At 47.1% G+C, this 18,628-nt stretch overlaps 1 protein-coding gene across 1 annotated transcript in view; it reads right to left on the reverse strand.

The window, feature by feature from the left end:
• Nucleotides 1-4,068: 4,068 nt before the first annotated feature.
• POLR1H (RNA polymerase I subunit H) overlaps nt 4,069-18,628 on the reverse strand; it is an 83,083-nt gene continuing 68,523 nt past the window's right edge. The window contains exon 5 of the mRNA XM_053716332.1: nt 4,069-4,985. Within this exon, the coding sequence (XP_053572307.1) occupies nt 4,961-4,985 (25 nt within the window). The 3' untranslated portion in view covers nt 4,069-4,960. The remainder of the gene's footprint in view (nt 4,986-18,628) is intronic.

Here is an 18,628-nt window from a genome sequence, read left to right on the forward strand (position 1 = left end):
CCTGAAACGCGGCTTCACAAGCTGGAGACCACAGGACCTGTTTGGGGAGGTTCTTTTTAGTCAGGTCAGTCAGGGGCTTGGCGATAGTACTGTAGTCTGGGACAAAACGTCGGTAATACCCGGCCGTCCCCAGGAAGGCTAGCACTTGGGTCTTAGTGATAGGTGTGGGCCAGTTAGCCACAGCCTCTACCTTGGCTGGCTCCGGGTCTCTGGCTCCCACACCCCAATCGGTGACCCAAGTACTGTACTTCAGCCATACCTAGATGGCACTTGTCTGGTTTCAAGGTCAGGCTAGCGGCCCGAATCTTGTCCAGAACCACCCCTACATGGATAAGGTGTTCTTCCCAGGACTCACTGTAAACCGCAATGTCGTCCAGGTATGCACAAGCAAATTCCTGGAAGCCATCGAGGAGTCTATCCACCATACGCTGGAAGGTAGCCGGAGCATTCTTCATCCCAAAGGGCATGACCTTAAACTGGTACAGGCCGAATGGGGTGACGAATGCCGACTTGGGGATAGCATCCTCGGCCAGGGGAATCTGCCGATAGCCTTTACACAGGTCTATGGTGGTCAGATAGCGTCCCCTAGCAATACGGTCTAGTAATTCGTCTACCCGGGGCATCGGGTAAGCGTCAGTGGTGGTCCTCTCGTTGAGCCGCCTGTAGTCCACACAGAACCGGGTGGTCCCATCTTTCTTAGGTACCAGGACTACAGGTGAAGCCCAAGGACTATCGGAGTGCTCGATGACTCCCATCCGAGCCATCTCCTGTATCTCCTTCCGCATTCCTTCTCGGACTGCTTCGGGTATACGGTAGGGAGGCTGTCGCAGGGGATTCTGTCCAGGGGTCTCTACCTTATGTACAGCTAGAGTAGTGTAGCCGGGCTCTTGGGAGAACGTCGCCTGCTTGTCCCACAGGAGCTGTCTTGCCTGTACCCTCTCGATAGGGTTTAACCGGTCCCCTAGCTGCACAAGACTAGTGAGGTCAGTCTGGGGGTCCTTCTCTAATAAGTCGGGTAGGTGTAAATTCTCTGGGTCGTCTGCAGCAGGGGCACACACTGCAGTGACATCCTCTGGCCTCTCCTGATACTCCTTCAGCATGTTCACATGAAAGGATCGCTGGATCCTTTCATCTCTACAGCTGGCTATAAAATAGGTAGTATCACACACCTGAGATAACACCTTATATGGGCCCTGCCAAGATGCTTGCATCTTGTTGGTCTTCACAGGCTTGAGCACCAAAACTTTCTGTCCAACCTGGAAGACCCGCTGCCGGGCACCCCGATCGTACCACCCCTTCTGTCTCCCCTGGGCCACCTGGAGATTCTCTCTTACCATCAGGGACAGTTTCTCCATGCGGTCCCGGAGTTCCAGAACATATGGTACTATGGGGATCCCCTCCTGCTCTATCTCTCCCTCCCAGTGTTTTCTAATGAGATCCAGGGGGCCGCGGACCCTTCTCCCATAGAGTAACTCAAAGGGAGAGAACCCAGTAGATTCCTGGGGCACCTCTCTGTACGCAAATAGCAGATGAGGCAGGAATCGTTCCCAGTCTCTGCAAGTGTCAGTAAAGGTCCTCAGCATCTGCTTGAGGGTGCCATTAAAGCGCTCGCAGAGACCGTTAGTCTGTGGGTGATAAGGCGAACTGAGCAATGGTTTAATGCTGCACACCTTCCACAGCTGCTGGGTGAGCACAGCGGTGAACTGGGTCCCCTGATCAGAGACAATCTCCTTAGGGAACCAGACCCTAGTAAAAACCTTAACCAGGGCGTCAGCGACTGTCTCTGCCTCTATATTCGACAGTGATAGTGCCTCTGGGTAACGAGTGGCATAGTCCACCACAGTGAGAATATACTTCTTACCTGATGAACTAGCCCTGGCCAGTGGACCCACAATGTCAACGGCTATGCGGGAAAAGGGTTCCCCAATGACAGGCATAGTCATAAGCCTAGCTTTTGGGTGATACCCCCGCTTGCCCACCCGTTGACAGGTGTCACAAGTACTACAATATACCCTCACATCTCGGTTAAAATTGGGCCAGAAGAAATTTTGGGTGATCCTATGAGCTGTGCGGCGGGACCCTAGATGTCCAGCTAATGGTACATCGTGCCCAATCCGCAGAATCTCTTGCCGGTATTTCGCAGGCACCACCAGCTGCCGATTCTGTGGAGGGGCAGTACTTTTCTGGGCAGGTTTGGGGATTCTATATAGCCTATCCCCCACCCACTCATAACGTTCCCCATCTACCCCCTCTTCTCCAGCATCTCCCTAGCCCTGTACTTCTGAAGGGTCGGATCCTCCCGGGTTTCCCTCCCGTACGTCTCTGGGGTATCCCAGCCTAAGGGGGCCTGATCTAGGGTACAAGTCGGGGAAGAGAGTCTTACCTGGGTCTCAGCAGCAGGTGGGTCGGTCTCGGCGGCACGGGTCTGGGCACGGGTAGTCACAGGGTTAACATCAGCGGGACCCATGGGAGCGTAGGCAGAAACAAGGGGGGCCAAGTCATTTCCAAGGAGAACATCAGCTGGTAAATCCTTCATGACCCCCACATTCACATGTCTAGCGCCCACTCCCCAATCCAAATGTACCCGGGCAACAGGTAGGCGGAACACAGTGCCCCCTGCCACCCTCACAGCCACAGTGTCTCCGGTGTGCTGGTTCTCGGACACCAAGTTCTTTTGGAGCAAGGTCATAGTAGCGCCAGTATCCCGTAGACCACTGACCTCCTTCCCATTTACTTTAACCAGTTGCCGGTGCTGTTGTCGGTTATCCCGGTGGACAGCTTGCACGGGGTCTGCTTCATGTAGGATGCCCCAGCATTCTTCCCCCTCTACGCAGTGGGCAGCAGGCTGAGGGTTACGTGGGATTCCGCTGGCGGGTCTCCTCCAGGACTGTGCTTGGTTCGCAGTGTTTAGGGGACACTCCGATCTTTTGTGCCCTAGTTGCTTACATCCAAAGCACCGAATAGGCTGTGAGTAATCCCGTGAGGTGAACCGGGCTGTCTGAGGGTAGTTCGTGGCTGAAGGCGGTGTGGTATAGCGGTGCACCAGGGGTTGGTAATTGGCAGCTGCTGGGGTGACTGGGGGTCTGTACTCCACTCTAGCAGGGGGCTTAGTGGTAGCAGTATCCAGTTTGCGGGCATCCGTATACTCATCTGCCAGGCGAGCAGCTTCATGCAGGGTGGAGGGTTTACGGTCCCGAACCCACTCTCTAACTCCTGCGGATAACTTGTCAAAGCAATGTTCCAACAGGAATAGCTGCAGCACCTCTTCCCCGGATACGGCTTGGCACCCCGCCATCCAGTGAGCTTCTATGCGGTGCACCTTACATGCCCACTCAACGTAGGAATCACCAGCCAATTTAACAGTGTCTCTGAACCGCCTCCGGTATGCCTCCGGTGTAACCGCATACCTGGAGAGCAGAGCCTCTTTTACAGTATTATAATCCCCGACTTCATCTGGAATGGCCCGAAAAGCCTCACTGGCCCGGCCGGATAATTTTCCGGATAATATCGTGACCCAGTCCTCTACGGGTACCTTGTGTAGTGCACATTGCCTCTCAAAATCCGCAAGGTACCCATCAATCTCTCCTTCTGTTTCCAGGAAGTTTTTAAAAGCTGCAAAATGTACTTTTCTCTTTTCCACTGGGGTTGCTGTGACTTGGGCTGCTGCAGCGCCGCTTTGGCGAAGTAGGTTGGCCTCCACAGCTGCTATGACCCGGTCGATAATTTCGGCAGATGGGTTGGGGCCATAATGTGCCAGTCTAATTTCAACCGCCCAATCAAAGCTTGCTTCTTCGTGGGTTCTGTCTGATATGCTGGGCCCATTGGTTCCTTCGGTCCCTGGTACTCCTTCCATCTTGGTCAGTATTGTAATAATCCCCCTCTTCCTGAGGTTACTGGCTTGTGTAGTTGCTCTTCTGGGCGATGAGGATCATCCCGTCTCTTGCCACCAATTGTTACGGTACCAACAGGATACCAAGGGTTAATACCAGATGGAAGATGCCCTGAATGTGAGATCAGCAACTCACAACCCAGCGAATTCCCCCCTCAAACATGAGACCAGGCTCCACATTGAAGGTTAAAACAGAATGCACTTTATTGAAGGCTATATGCCCAGTATTTATGCAGGTCTGACCCCAGATGGGGGGTTGAAAGAATATTGTACATTAGATATAGGGAAAACGCCCTTTGACATGCCACAATAGAATTACATTAATTAAGTAGATAAACAAGTTAAACACAAGACACACTTGAGCCTTTCTCATCACTTGGGCGTCTGCTCTCTGGATGGGATTAAACAATGTGAATGTTTATCACTTAAACTTAATTACAACACACAATAGCTGATGCCAGCAACCTTGTATTTAGAAAATAGCTTCTTAAAGCTGAACAAAGTTAACTCTTTCAGTACTGACAGAAGGGTCTGTCACATGCTCCTTTCCCTTTAGCATTTTCTTACAGTGCATTGTATCGCAATAAAACGTACACACAGCAACCACAAGTGACACCGCAGTAATACATTTAAACAGACGTAGTTGTGCTATAAATTTGTATTATCCTGAGCTTTTATTGTGCAGTCAGGTGTGGTTGCTGTGTGTCTGCTTAGATACAGAGCTTGTGCCACATAAACAGCAATTGCCAAGTCTCTCATCACAAACACACTGTGTGGCTCTCTGCGCTTTAAGGTTAAACCTCTAAACTATATCAACTTAGTGATTTTGTGGAAAAGTTGAGCTGCCACGCTCCAGAGAAGCTAAAAAGCAAATGATTAGATTTTTTAGCTTATTAGGGAGCGTGGGACAAAGTGTAAGGTGTTTAATGTTCCTATATCAGCTGCAGTTACGGATAAAGTGCAGGAAACACAGATAAACAACATTTTATTAACAAGGATATACAAAGATATATGTGGCGAGAGATGAGCATTCTGGGACATCTTGTGTGGCATCAGTGAATACTCTCTGCATCATGAGTCCTCTTTCTCCTGGAAACTGTAAAAAGAAAAAAAAAAAGAAAAAAGTGTGTATTAAAAAAATTTGTAAGGAGAAAGTAAGAAGGGTGAGGTGTGTATACATATAATAAGCCAGAGTACAAGTAGAGCACCAGAGCACCAGAGCACAAGTAGAGCCAGAGCGTGAGGGGGGGGGGGGAGGAGAGCCAGAGCGAGGGGGGGCACACTCAGGAGAGCCAGAGCGAGGGGACGACACCCAGGAGAGCCAGAGCGAGGGGACGACACCCAGGAGAGCCAGAGCGAGGGGGGCACACCCAGCAGAGCCAGAGCGAGAGGGGGGGGAGGGGAGCCAGAGCGAGAGGGGGGGGAGGGGAGCCAGAGCGAGGGGGGGGAGGGGAGGAGAGCGAGAGGGGGGAGGGGAGGAGAGCGAGAGGGGGGAGGGGAGGAGAGCCAGAGCGAGGGGGGGCACACCCAGCAGAGCCAGAGCGAGAGGGGGGGAGGGGAGGAGAGCCAGAGCGAGAGGGGGGGGAAGGAGAGCACACCCAGGAGAGCCAGAGCGAGGGGGGCGACACCCAGGAGAGCCAGAGCGAGGGGGACGACACCCAGGAGAGCCAGAGCGAGGGGGGGCACACTCAGGAGAGCCAGAGCGAGGGGGGCGAAACCCAGGAGAGCCAGAGCGAGGGGGGCAACACCCAGGAGAGCCAGAGCGAGGGGGGCGACACCCAGGAGAGCCAGAGCGAGGGGGGCGACACCCAGAGTGAGGGGGGCGACACCCAGGAGAGCCAGAGCGAGGGGGACGACACCCAGGAGAGCCAGAGCGAGGGGGACGACACCCAGGAGAGCCAGAGCGAGGGGGACGACACCCAGGAGAGCCAGAGCGAGGGGGACGACACCCAGGAGAGCCAGAGCGAGGGGGACGACACCCAGGAGAGCCAGAGCGAAGGGGGCACACTCAGAGCCAGAGCGAAGGGGACGACACCCAGGAGAGCCAGAGCGAGGGGGACGACACCCAGGAGAGCCAGAGCGAGGGGGGCACACTCAGGAGAGCCAGAGCGAGGGGGGCACACTCAGGAGAGCCAGAGCGAGGGGGGCACACTCAGGAGAGCCAGAGCGAGGGGGGCACACTCAGGAGAGCCAGAGCGAGGGGGGCACACTCAGGAGAGCCAGAGCGAGGGGGGCACACTCAGGAGAGCCAGAGCGAGGGGGGCACACTCAGGAGAGCCAGAGCGAAAGGGGGCACACTCAGGAGAGCCAGAGCGAGGGGGGCACACTCAGGAGAGCCAGAGCGAGGGGGGCACACTCAGGAGAGCCAGAGCGAGGGGGGACGACACCCAGGAGAGCCAGAGCGAGGGGGGCACACTCAGAAGAGCCAGAGCAAGGGGGGGAAGGAGAGCAAGAGTGAGGGGGGACGACACCCAGGAGAGTCAGAGCGAGGGGGGCACACTCAGGAGAGCCAGAGCGAGGGGGGGGGGGGAGGAGAGCCAGAGCGAGGGGGGCACACTCAGGAGAGCCAGAGCGAGGGGGGCACACTCAGGAGAGCCAGAGCGAGGGGGGACGACAACCAGGAGAGCCAGAGCGAGGGTGGCACACTCAGGAGAGCCAGAGCGAGGGGGGCACCCTCAGGAGAGCCAGAGCGAGGGGGGACGACACCCAGGAGAGCCAGAGCGAGGGGGGACGACACCCAGGAGAGCCAGAGCAAGGGGGGATGACACCCAGGAGAGCCAGAGCAAGGGGGGGGAGGAGAGCACACCCAGGAGAGGGGGGCACACTCAGGAGAGCCAGAGCGAGGGGGGGGAAGGAGAGCCAGAGCGAGGGGGGACGACACCCAGGAGAGTCAGAGCGAGGGGGGCACACTCAGGAGAGCCAGAGCGGGGGGGGGGGAGGAGAGCCAGAGCGAGGGGGGCACACTCAGGAGAGCCAGAGCGAGGGGGGACGACAACCAGGAGAGCCAGAGCGAGGGGGGCACACTCAGGAGAGCCAGAGCGAGGGGGGCACACTCAGGAGAGCCAGAGCGAGGGGGGACGACACCCAGGAGAGCCAGAGCAAGGGGGGATGACACCCAGGAGAGCCAGAGCAAGGGGGGGGGAGGAGAGCACACCCAGGAGAGGGGGGCACACTCAGGAGAGCCAGAGCGAGGGGGGATGACAACCAGGAGAGCCAGAGCGAGGGGGGCACACTCAGGAGAGCCAGAGCGAGGGGGGCACACTCAGGAGAGCCAGAGCGAGGGGGGACGACACCCAGGAGAGCCAGAGCAAGGGGGGATGACACACAGGAGAGCCAGAGCGGGGGGGGGGGAGGAGAGCCAGAGCGAGGGGGGCACACTCAGGAGAGCCAGAGCGAGGGGGGACGACAACCAGGAGAGCCAGAGCGAAGGGGGCACACTCAGGAGACAGAGCGAGGGGGGCACACTCAGGAGAGCCAGAGCGAGGGGGGACGACACCCAGGAGAGCCAGAGCAAGGGGGGATGACACCCAGGAGAGCCAGAGCGAGGGGGGGGAGGAGAGCACACCCAGGAGAGATAGAGTCTGAGCGAGGGGGGGAACACAGGAGAGCCAGCACTAGAGCGAAGGGGGGGGGCAAAGGAGAGCCACTGTCTAAGTGAAGTGGGGTCACAGAGAGCAAGTGAACAGTGCTTTAGTGAAGGGGAGCCACACAAAACATAAATAAATTGTTATAGGAGTCTCACATTAACAACATTATGAAAATCCAGCAAGAAACACTGAGGATAGCACTCAAGTACTGTAAGGGGCGTAGTCAGTTATGTGAGTAAATAACAACTAGAACCTAATTGTACAAAAGTATACAACTTAGTAAAAAAGAGATAGGCTCAGCAAAAATAATAATAGGTAAACTCTGCAACTCTGATGTGGATATAAAGAGGATATTATTCCGTACCATTCATACTAATAATCTTTAATGTGAAAAAACTAGGAATAATCATTCATACAAAAGCTTAAGCTAAATTAAAAACACTTAAACCAAGGGGTAACGATAACGTATAGGTGCAAATAATATAGTCATATCATCAGCCAGCAGGCTATGGCAACAACTAAGCCCTTAAAATCCAAGGGCTAAATTAAAATGACTTCTATATTATGGTGTTTAATAACTGCTGAGCTGAGATTCACAAAGATAAATCTATCAATTTAACATAACCTTGGTAAGCAAGTTAAAAGAAATAAGAAGAGACGAAGCTGCTCCTAGGACCCCTAACGCGCGATTCACAAAAAACGCTTCCTCAGAGGGGGTGGGGCCGCTGCTAGTGTACGCTATTTGAGGCTTCATATATGATAAGACACAGACTACCAATATATTATTATATCTATGCTTCTTAGTAATATTCATTATCTTTAATGTTACAACTAGAGAAAATATACCCATAAATGATGAGGAACTGAATAATGTACTGTGCAAACTACACCAAACACTACACAAACAATCTAAAAGGTGGTGGAATTGGCATTTCTTTGAAAAATACGCAGAAAAAAATATAATTCCAAGGGGTCTAAGGATGAAGGTTTTTCCGGCCTTCACCCTTAACAATGAAGATCTTAGTCAACAGTGGGAAACTGCACTGAGTGCTCATTAAAGCTTATCCAAATATTAATCAAACATGATAAATTAGAGCTAACAAAACTAGATACTGAAATTGAAGAGTACAATGCCCAACTACCCAAATTCAATGATAAAATTGAATATAAAACTAAGTATGACAAATATCAGAAAGAACTGGATAAACTAGAGTTAGAACTCATAGCTACTAAAAAAAAGAAATTACAAAGAGATATTGAAGATTTTGAAAGTCAAAAAGTCTACCGCTGGGGCAACATTTAGGCGTAGAGGTAACAGGTATCTGGTTCAACAAGCCGAAAGCGAATCTGAAATTTCTGACAATGACACTGATATCAGTATTGTTAATGAGCCGACAGATAATGCCAATTACACCCCTATAGTGAGACCTAAAACATATAGCACGGTACAATCTGCAACTACTTCCTCTTCTTTTTTATCCAATGCTCCTCAGAACGTGAATCCCTCCATCACGCAGACCACAATATCTCACAACTCCAGAGGGAACTAACGCAAACTCTCAGGTCCTGTCAGACAATCCACAAGGAGGGAACTCAGTCTCTCCTCCAAGATAAAGATGAACAATTGAGAATCATTAATCTATCGGACCGTATACTTAATTCTGCACACAATTCAGTACTTTCTAGAGGGCTATCTTTTTGTCCAGTTAATTCACTGAACAAGTTTGAATTAAAGATGTTCATCTATTCTCTAGGAAACTATTACTGAAAAAGCTATATGCCCATAACCCTAATACTCTGAATGCAGAAAATTTGGTCACTGTAGACATTTTACAGGAATTAATGGATAATGTAAGGATTCCATTCCATCTATTTCTTCTCTCCTTTCAGTCACCTGATTTCCAGCTTCACCTGTACTTAAGGCATCATGTGACTGCAAACAGGTGCTTAATTATTGCTCATAGTTGCTATCGTATTTAGCATCGTTTTGCTCTCTGCTACTTATTTAGTTAACTACCTATCTTGGATTACAAACTAACAAGAGCCTGCCTGTCCCTTGGGATTTCTCATCAGCCAAGCACTACCTCCTGACAGTCTCAACCGTGCTGCTAAGAACCCCATCAGCTCATCTCCCGGCTCATCAGCGTGCACGCTACATTAGGAAGCCAGAACTTAAGGCTGCTGCCTTTCTCACAGAGAAACCCGTTACACTGGGTTTTCACTTATCCGCTCCGTTAGAGTAAGTGTCACGGCTTACCGGACTCCTCCCTCAGCTCATGTGCTAGCACTACTGGGCTTCAGTTCATACTGCGGTATTAGCACTAAGACCTCCCGGAGCTCCAATTCTCACTGCCTCTGCTGTACAGAACATTCAAGCAGTTAAAGGTAAAAGCCGTAGTTCTGCTGTAACGAGCAGTTTGTTTCCTACTGTGCTGGGTGCAGGTGTATTCCGGATTAGCACTGAAGACAGCCTCTGCAGCATACTGGGACTGACATATAAAATTAACCTCCTCCTAACTGCTGCACTGCCATTTGAAGTTATATACATATCTTGGCAGTATTTACACAGGTTCATTGCAATAAGGCTCTGTGACACTTTGACCACTCGGTCTTTAACTAGATATTTTGTTGTGCTGAAATAACAACCACCTCTACTTTATACCTTAAGTTGCAAAACAAGCCTTTGCTCTGCAACATATGTATTTATATAACAACTTCACTGAAAGCAGCTTGGTCTATGCAGATCAATAGCCCAATTGCTTAGGTGATACAACACTTTCATTTTTTCCAAGTCTGCAGTTGTGATCCACTCTCATTGTCTACAGACACATTACAGATAATGACAGATATTCAAACTGATATAACATCATCCGGTTCTAATATGTGGAAATCTAACTTGAAATCTAAGTCCACATATGTTCCCCCCTTATCTTTATCACCTGAGATACAAGTTTTTTGTAAAATGGTTTGCCAAAAAATTGAAGAACTGCCTACCTTTAAAACTAAGTATAATTTAACTCTCCCTGAATCACAGGCACTAAAAGAAATTGAATCCTGGCATGACATCATAATAAAACTGTCCGATAAGGGAGGAAATATAGTCCTCTGGTCACACCAGAAGTATACTGAGGAAGCCACTAAATTATCTAACTCTACCTGTTACAAACAAGTTATTTTTAACCCTCAGAGTTCATATGTGACTCAGTATAATAATCTGGTCCAAAAAGCATGGGAAGATAATATAATTTCTAACTCAGAAAAAAGTACCTGATAAAGGGATAATCCCAAAATAGCAACAATGTATTTCTTACCGAATATACATAAAGACTCTAAAATACCACCCGGTAAACCAATTGTTTCTGGGAATGAGAACCTAACAGAAAACACTAGTAAATTTGTAGACCAAAGATTGAGAGAGTACTTAACAACTCTACCTTCCTATGTACGTGACACCATGGAGGTACTCCAGATCTTACAGAACATAAAGTTAACAGATGAAATGTGGTTAGTAACAGCTAATGTTGAATCCCTGTATACCAATATCAGACACAAAGATGGAATGGAAGCCATTGAATATTTTCTATCAACTAATAAGTGTAATAACGGGGCACACAATACATTCATAATCCAACTGCTACAATTCATCCTAACTCATAACTTCTTCACATTTAATAACAGATACTATGTACAAATTCAGGGTACCGCAATGGGTACAGCCTGTGCGCCAACTTATGCTAATTATTCTTGGGGCATTGGGAACTTTTTTGTGTATTCTCTGAAGATTTAAAACTATATACTGAACATACACCATTATGGATAAGGTATATTGACAATGTTCTATTTATTTGGGAAGGTACATCCATTGAATTAGATAACTTTATGACCAGACTAAATATTAACAACAAGAACATTAAACTTACCTATTCAGCAAGCCAAAAGAAAATTTGTTTTTTAGATCTTACTATATTTAAGAATGATGATGGATTCATCAATACTACAATCTATCGGAAACAGCCACAAACACACTTCTACACAAATCCAGTGCCCATCCTCCTAATACCCTGACAGCTATACCCTATGGTGAATTTTTGCGTTTACGTCGTAATTGCTCCAGCACAGACATATACATTACAGAAAAGTAATACTCTAATGCAGAGATTGATTACACAAGGATATAGCAAAAAATCTGTCAAGAGAGCTAAATATAAGGCACTAAAAATTTAAAGAGAGGAATAATTAGTTCCTAAGGATAAAATCTCGAGTGAATCCCATCCTAGACTAATAACCACGTACAATCCTCATATGTCACAGGTGACCAAAATAATTAATGACCATTGGAAAATACTGCAAAATGGTCCAACCTTGAATTCAACAATAGGGGAGAGAATATCAGTAGGATATAAAAGACCTATTAACCTATGAGACAAATTAGTATCCAGTCATTATGTTCGAACTGTAAAGAAGAAAGATACAGATCCAGGGATGTACCCATGTAGTACATGCTCGGCATGTATGTATGTATGGAAAACCAAATCCGTAACAGAAAAAACAGGCAAGATATATAAACCAACATCTCGTTTTTCCTGTAGGACGATAGGAGTCATATACATACTTTTTTGTTCATGTAAAATGGCATACGTTGGGATGACCACAAGAGAGGTCAGAGTACGTATCCTAGAACATGCCAACAACATTAAGAATGCCACCAGAGATGAGAATTAAGGCAAAAAAATTACATCTGTGGCAAAACATTTTCAATTGCATCATAACAGTACAACGACTGGATTAAAATACACAGTAATCCAAAAAGCATCCTTAGGCATAAGAGGCGGCAATATAGAGAAGACTACTAAAAATGGAGTGCAGGTGGATTTATCTACTCAATTCAGTAAAACCGAAAGGTATGAATGATTTTTTGTATACATATAACAAACCACTACAGTGAATTATGTTTCTCCTTGTATATAATGATTCATGCCTAGCCTCACGTATATACACTTTAATTTACAATTTTTCATCATGACTTTCTCACTAATATAATATTTTATATAAATATTAATTTACATTATTATTATTATTCAGTATCACTGTTGTTTTGTTTTTTTTAAATGTCACAATCAACTTTACACACAGTCACTTTCAGGGCATTAAGCTATTTGTTCTTTATTTTAATGCTCTTAAACACTTCTTTTCAGTTTATATGAATTGATACATTATACACCTTGTCTATTTTCAAGTTTACAATCATAATCACTTTAATTGTTCTTCAATTGTATATTTTTTAGGAGTAGCTTATATGATATATTTTTGTGTTTTATCATAAAATATCTACTATTATGGTTTTTAGTGGATATCTGTTTCACCCATTTTTCGTTAAAATATGTCCTATTAAACTCTGCCCTCAATTACTATATTGGACATGAGTTGCCCCCTCATACCTAACTATTTATTAAGTAAAAAGTGGTTGACAGCAATATTGAAATAATATTGCATTCTTATAGTTTAGTTCGAATCGATGGTTTCGAATAATGTACCTACTAACATATTATATTAAGCAGACTAATGAATTTGATCCTACTTATAACTGATGGGATATTCTGCAATATAACATTTTATATCTGATTTTAACAACACAAACATTTGGAAACAAAGTGTACCATCATATTGCTTTAACACCAGAGTATCTCTACCTACCATTATTACTCACACTGTGAAAGCTAGGGGTTAATATGAGCAGTCAGTAATGGCAATTGATTATACATGTCATAATTATATCAAACATCTTGACACAACATGAATTTAAAAACATTTCTTGATCCCACTTTTTGCCTTTCATAAATCAGCTCGATGTGCTTACGGTTATAATGAATATTACTAAGAAGCATAGATATAATAATATATTGGTAGTCTGTGTCTTATCATATATGTTACTGCTCTATAAAGAATTTGATTGCGGATAGGCTGAAGATAATAAACTATATTCATTTTAGATTTTTTCTTCTGATAGATAAAAAAAACATTTGTGCTGTCAACTCTATTCGACACATATGTTTGTAAACATGATCAGCCAATCAATTCCATAACACGATAAGATGTAATTCTATAAACACACCCTCTTATGACGTTAGTACTCAGTCCGCTTTGGATTCGTTGAGGGATTTCTATGATCACGCCTGACATCTCACTCCCACAATTACGTTGCGTATCAGGTGTATTACTTACCTACATTTGACTATGTCACTGAATGACAGATCTTTGAACCAATAGTAAGGCATCAGTATTCCATATGGCTCCTATCACGTTCTGAGGGGGGACTTATGAAGCCTCAAATAGCATACACTAGCAGCGGCCCGCACCCCCTCTGAGGAAGTGTTTTTTTGTGAAACGCGCGTCAGGGTTCCTAGGAGCAGCTTCGGCTCTCCTTATTTCTTTTCACTTGCTTACCAAGGTTATGTTAAATTGATAGATTTATCTTTGTCAATCTCAGCTCAGCAGTTATTAAACACCATAATATAGAAGTAATTTTAATTTAGCCCTTGGATTTTAAGGGCTTAGTTTACTTGTTACCATAGTCTGCTGGCTGACAATATGACTATATTATTTGCACCTATACGTTATCATTACCCCTTGGTTTAAGTGTTTTAAATTTAGCTTAAGCTTTTGTATGAATGATTACTCATAGTTTTTTCGCATTAAAGATGGTACGGAATAATATCCTCTTTATATCCACATCATAGTTGCAGAGTTTACTTATTATTTTCGCTGAGCCTCTCTCTTTTTTACTAAGTTGTATACTTTTGTACAATTAGGTTCTAGTTGTTATTTGCTCTCAGTTTAGGCATCAGCGACAGGTTTAAATTCTTACTACACAGGAATACTATAACTATACAATTTAACACCCTATTATAGGGTAAATAATTCAATAGAATTACCTGTTTAATATAAACTCTGCTCCCCCTACCTACTGTGCAACCCTAACAGGTATGTAAGTGCCAGCTGGTTTGTAAACTTTTGATAAATTACTAGTTGACTAGACAGCCCGGGGGGGGGGGGGTGCTTGCATCAGGGGGATGTATCATCAGGGGGATTGCGTTGTCAGGGTGTGAGCTTGCATCAGGGGGATTGCGTTGTCAGGGTGTGAGCTTGCATCAGGGGGATTGCGTGGTCAGGGTGTGAGCTTGCATCAGGGGGATTGCATGGTCAGGGTGTGAGCTTGCATCAGGGGGATTGCGTCGTCAGGGTGTGAGCTTGCATCAGGGGGATTGCGTCGTCAGGGTGTGAGCTTGCATCAGGGGGATTGCGTCGTCAGGGTGTGAGCTTGCATCAGGGGGATTACGTCGTCAGGGTGTGAGCTTGCATCAGGGGGATGCGTCGTCAGGGTGTGAGCTTGCATCAGGGGGATGCGTCGTCAGGGTGTGAGCTTGCATCAGGGGGATGCGTCGTCAGGGTGTGAGCTTGCATCAGGGGGATGCGTCATCAGGGTGTGAGCTTGCATCAGGGGGTTGCGTCCTCAGGGTGTGAGCTTGCATCAGGGGGATGCGTCGTCAGGGTGTGAGCTTGCATCAGGGGGGTGCGTTGTCAGGGTGTGAGCTTGCATCAGGGGGATGCGTCGTCAGGGTGTGAGCTTGCATCAGGGGGATTGCGTCAGGGTTTGAGAGGGACAGATTCTCACTGGTTTCACTCTTGCATAAGTCACCACAACAAAGAAGCTTCTACAACTTAATGATTTTATCCATTTCTTCTACTAAACCTCCTGTTCAACCGTGCAAACTTATTTAAGGACCAGCGTTGGATACTCAGACATAAGTCTTGACCGGATCTTAAGAGTAACCTTGTGCAAGTGCAGGCACGCTTCTGGTCATGAAACTTTAAAGAAAAAAAAAAAGCCTGGCATGTCTTTTCCATCTATTCTTGAGGCAAACTAAGAATCTTAAGAATTACTTTCAGATTTCCAGTATTTCACCCGTACATGGCCTCAGGTAGCAGCGTTCTCTCTCTGAAAATATCCAGATGCAGCTATCAGTGGCCATATCTGGCAATTGTTTTATAATAACAAATGCTGAATGCATGCGTGTTACGGTATAACCCGGATACCAAGGGTTAATACCAGATGAAAGATGTCCTGAATATGGGATCAGCAAATCACAACCCAGCGAATTCCCCCCCTCAAACATGAGACCAGGCTCCACATTGAAGGTTAAAACAGAATGCACTTTATTGAAGGCTATATGCCCAGTATTTATGCAGGTCTGACCCCAGATGGGGGGTTGAAAGAATATTGTACATTAGATAGGGGGAAAACGCTCTTTGACATGATACAATAGAATTACATTACTTAAGCAAATAAACAATTTAGTCTTTCTTATCACTTGGGCGTCTGCTCTCTGGATGTGAGTAAACAATGTGAATGTTTATCACTAAACTTAATTACAGTACACAATAGCTGAGGCTAGCAACCTTGTCTTCAGAAAATAGCTTCTTAAAGCTGAACAAAGTTAACTCTTTCAGTACTGACAGAAGGGTCTGTCACATAGCTCCCTCCTAGTGGAACACTCCGGCAGACCCGGCTTGACCCTTTTGCGGGTCAAACTGGGGATGACCGGACTAGGAGGTGATAGGCATGTCAGTTTGCCGGGACAATCCATCTGTATTCCCATTATGTGAGAGAATTCCTGCCCGTATAAATAAGGGTTCAACTTCTTCAGTGCCCAGACCAGGGCTAAACAGTCCTTCAAAATCTCATCAGCTTCTTTACGTGGTTTTTGTACCTGCTCTTTATAGGTATCCACAATCCCTTCATACTGACATAGGGTGCCCTTGAGTTGCTGCACCTCACTATGAGCCAGCGTCAGCTTCTCCTCCAGTGTCGCTAAGTTTGTCTTTAATGTTTCATGTTCCACTCTCAAGCTGGTGTTTTCTGCAGTCTGTCGGTGCAGCTTGTCTAGCAGAGATTCCCGTGCTAAACGTGCTTTTTCCTCTGCGCTCCTCTTCTCTCCCGCTAGCACTCTTACGTGATTGTTTAACATGACCATTTCATCCTCTATTTGACTCTTCTCCTTCATCAGCGCATTGTAACGGGACTCCCACGTATCAATAGCGGATAGAGATTTACTGAGCTCAGCGTCCTGGGGCTCAGCAGCAGGTGGGTCAGTCTTTGCGGCACGGATCTGGGCACGGGTAGTCACAGGGTTAATAACAGTGGGACCCATGGGAGCGTAGGCAGAAACAAGGGGGGCCAAGTTATTTCCAAGGAGAACATCAGCAGATAAGTCCTTCATGACCCCCACATTCACAGGTCTAGCGCCCCCTCTCCAATCCAAATGTATCTGGGCAACAGGTAGGCGGAACACAGTGCCCCCTGCTACCCTCACAGCCACAGTGTCTCCAGTGTGCTGTTTCTCAGACACCAAGTTCTTTTGAAGCAAGGTCATGGTAGCACCAGTATCCCGTAGACCACTGACCTCTTTCCCATTCACTTTAACCAGTTGCCGGTTATTCCGGTGGGCAGCTTGCACGGGGTCTGCTTCATGTAGGATGCCCCAGCATTCTTGCTCCTCTACGTAATGGGCCGCAGGCTGAGGGTTACGTGGGATTCTGCCGGCGGGTCTTCTCCAGGACTGTGCTTGGTTCGCTGCGTTTAGGGGACACTCTGGTCTTTTGTGCCCTAGTTGCTTACATCCAAAGCACCGAATAGGTTGTGAGTAGTCCCTTGAATTGAACCGGGCTCTCTGAGGATAGTTCGTGGCCGGAGGCCGTGTGGTATAGCGGTGCGCCGGGGGTTGGTAACTGGCAGCTGCTGGGGTGACTGGGGGTCTGTACTCCACTCTAGCAGGGGGCTTAGGGGTAGCAGTGTCCAGTTTGCGGGCATCCGTATACTCATCTGCCAGGCGAGCAGCTTCATGCAGGGTGGAGGGTTTACAGTCCCGAACCCACTCTCTAACTCCTGCTGATAACTTGTCAAAGCAATGTTCCAACAGGAATAGCTGCAGCACCTCTTCCCCAGATACGGCTTGGCACCTCGCCATCCAGTAAGATGCTGTGCGGTGCACCTTATATGCCCACTCAACGTAGGAATCACCAGCTAATTTAAAAGTGTCTCTGAACCGCCTCCGGAGTAACCGCATACCTGGAGAGCAGAGCCTCTTTTACAGTATTATAATCCCTGACTTCCTCATCTGGAATGGCCCGAAAAGCCTCTCTGGCCCGGCCGGATAATTTTCTGGATAATATCATGACCCAGTCCTCTGCGGGTACCTTGTGTAGTGCACATTGCCTCTCAAAATCCGCAAGGTACCCATCAATCTCTCCTTCTGTTTCCAGGAAGTTTTTAAAAGCTGCAAAATTTACTTTTCTCTTTTCCACTGGGGTTTCTGTGACTTCGGCTGCTGCAGCGCTGCTTTGGCGAAGTAGGTTGGCCTCCACAGCTGTTATGACCCGGTCGATAATTTCCGCAGATGGGTTGGGGCCATAATGTGCCAGTCTTATTTTAACCGCCCGATCAAAGCTTGCTTCTACGGGGGTTCTGTCTGATATGCTGAGCCCATTGGTTCCTACGGTCCCTGGTACTCTTTCCATCTTGGTCAGTATTGTAATAATCCCCCTCTTCCTGAGGTTACTGGCTTGTGTAGTTGCTCTTCTGGGCGATGAGGATCATCCCGTCACTTGCCACCAATTGTTACGGTATAACCCGTATACCAAGGGTTAATACCAGATGAAAGATGTCCTGAATATGGGATCAGCAACTCACAACCCAGCGAATTCCCCCCTCAAACATGAGACCAGGCTCCACATTGAAGGTTAAAACAGAATGCACTTTATTGAAGGCTATATGCCCAGTATTTATGCAGGTCTGACCCCAGATGGGGGGTTGAATGAATATTGTACATTAGATAGAGGGAAAACGCCCTTTGACATGATACAATAGAATTACATTACTTAAGCAGATAAACAATTTAGTCTTTCTTATCACTTGGGCGTCTGCTCTCTGGATGTGAGTAAACAATGTGAATGTTTATCACTAAACTTAATTACAGTACACAATAGCTGAGGCTAGAAACCTTGTCTTTAGAAAATAGCTTCTTAAAGCTGAACAAAGTTAACTCTTTCAGTACTGACAGAAGGGTCTGTCACAATGCGTGTCTATGAAATACTT

Source organism: Bombina bombina, chromosome 6 (genome assembly GCF_027579735.1).
Source record: "Bombina bombina isolate aBomBom1 chromosome 6, aBomBom1.pri, whole genome shotgun sequence".
Taxonomy (NCBI): domain Eukaryota; kingdom Metazoa; phylum Chordata; class Amphibia; order Anura; family Bombinatoridae; genus Bombina; species Bombina bombina.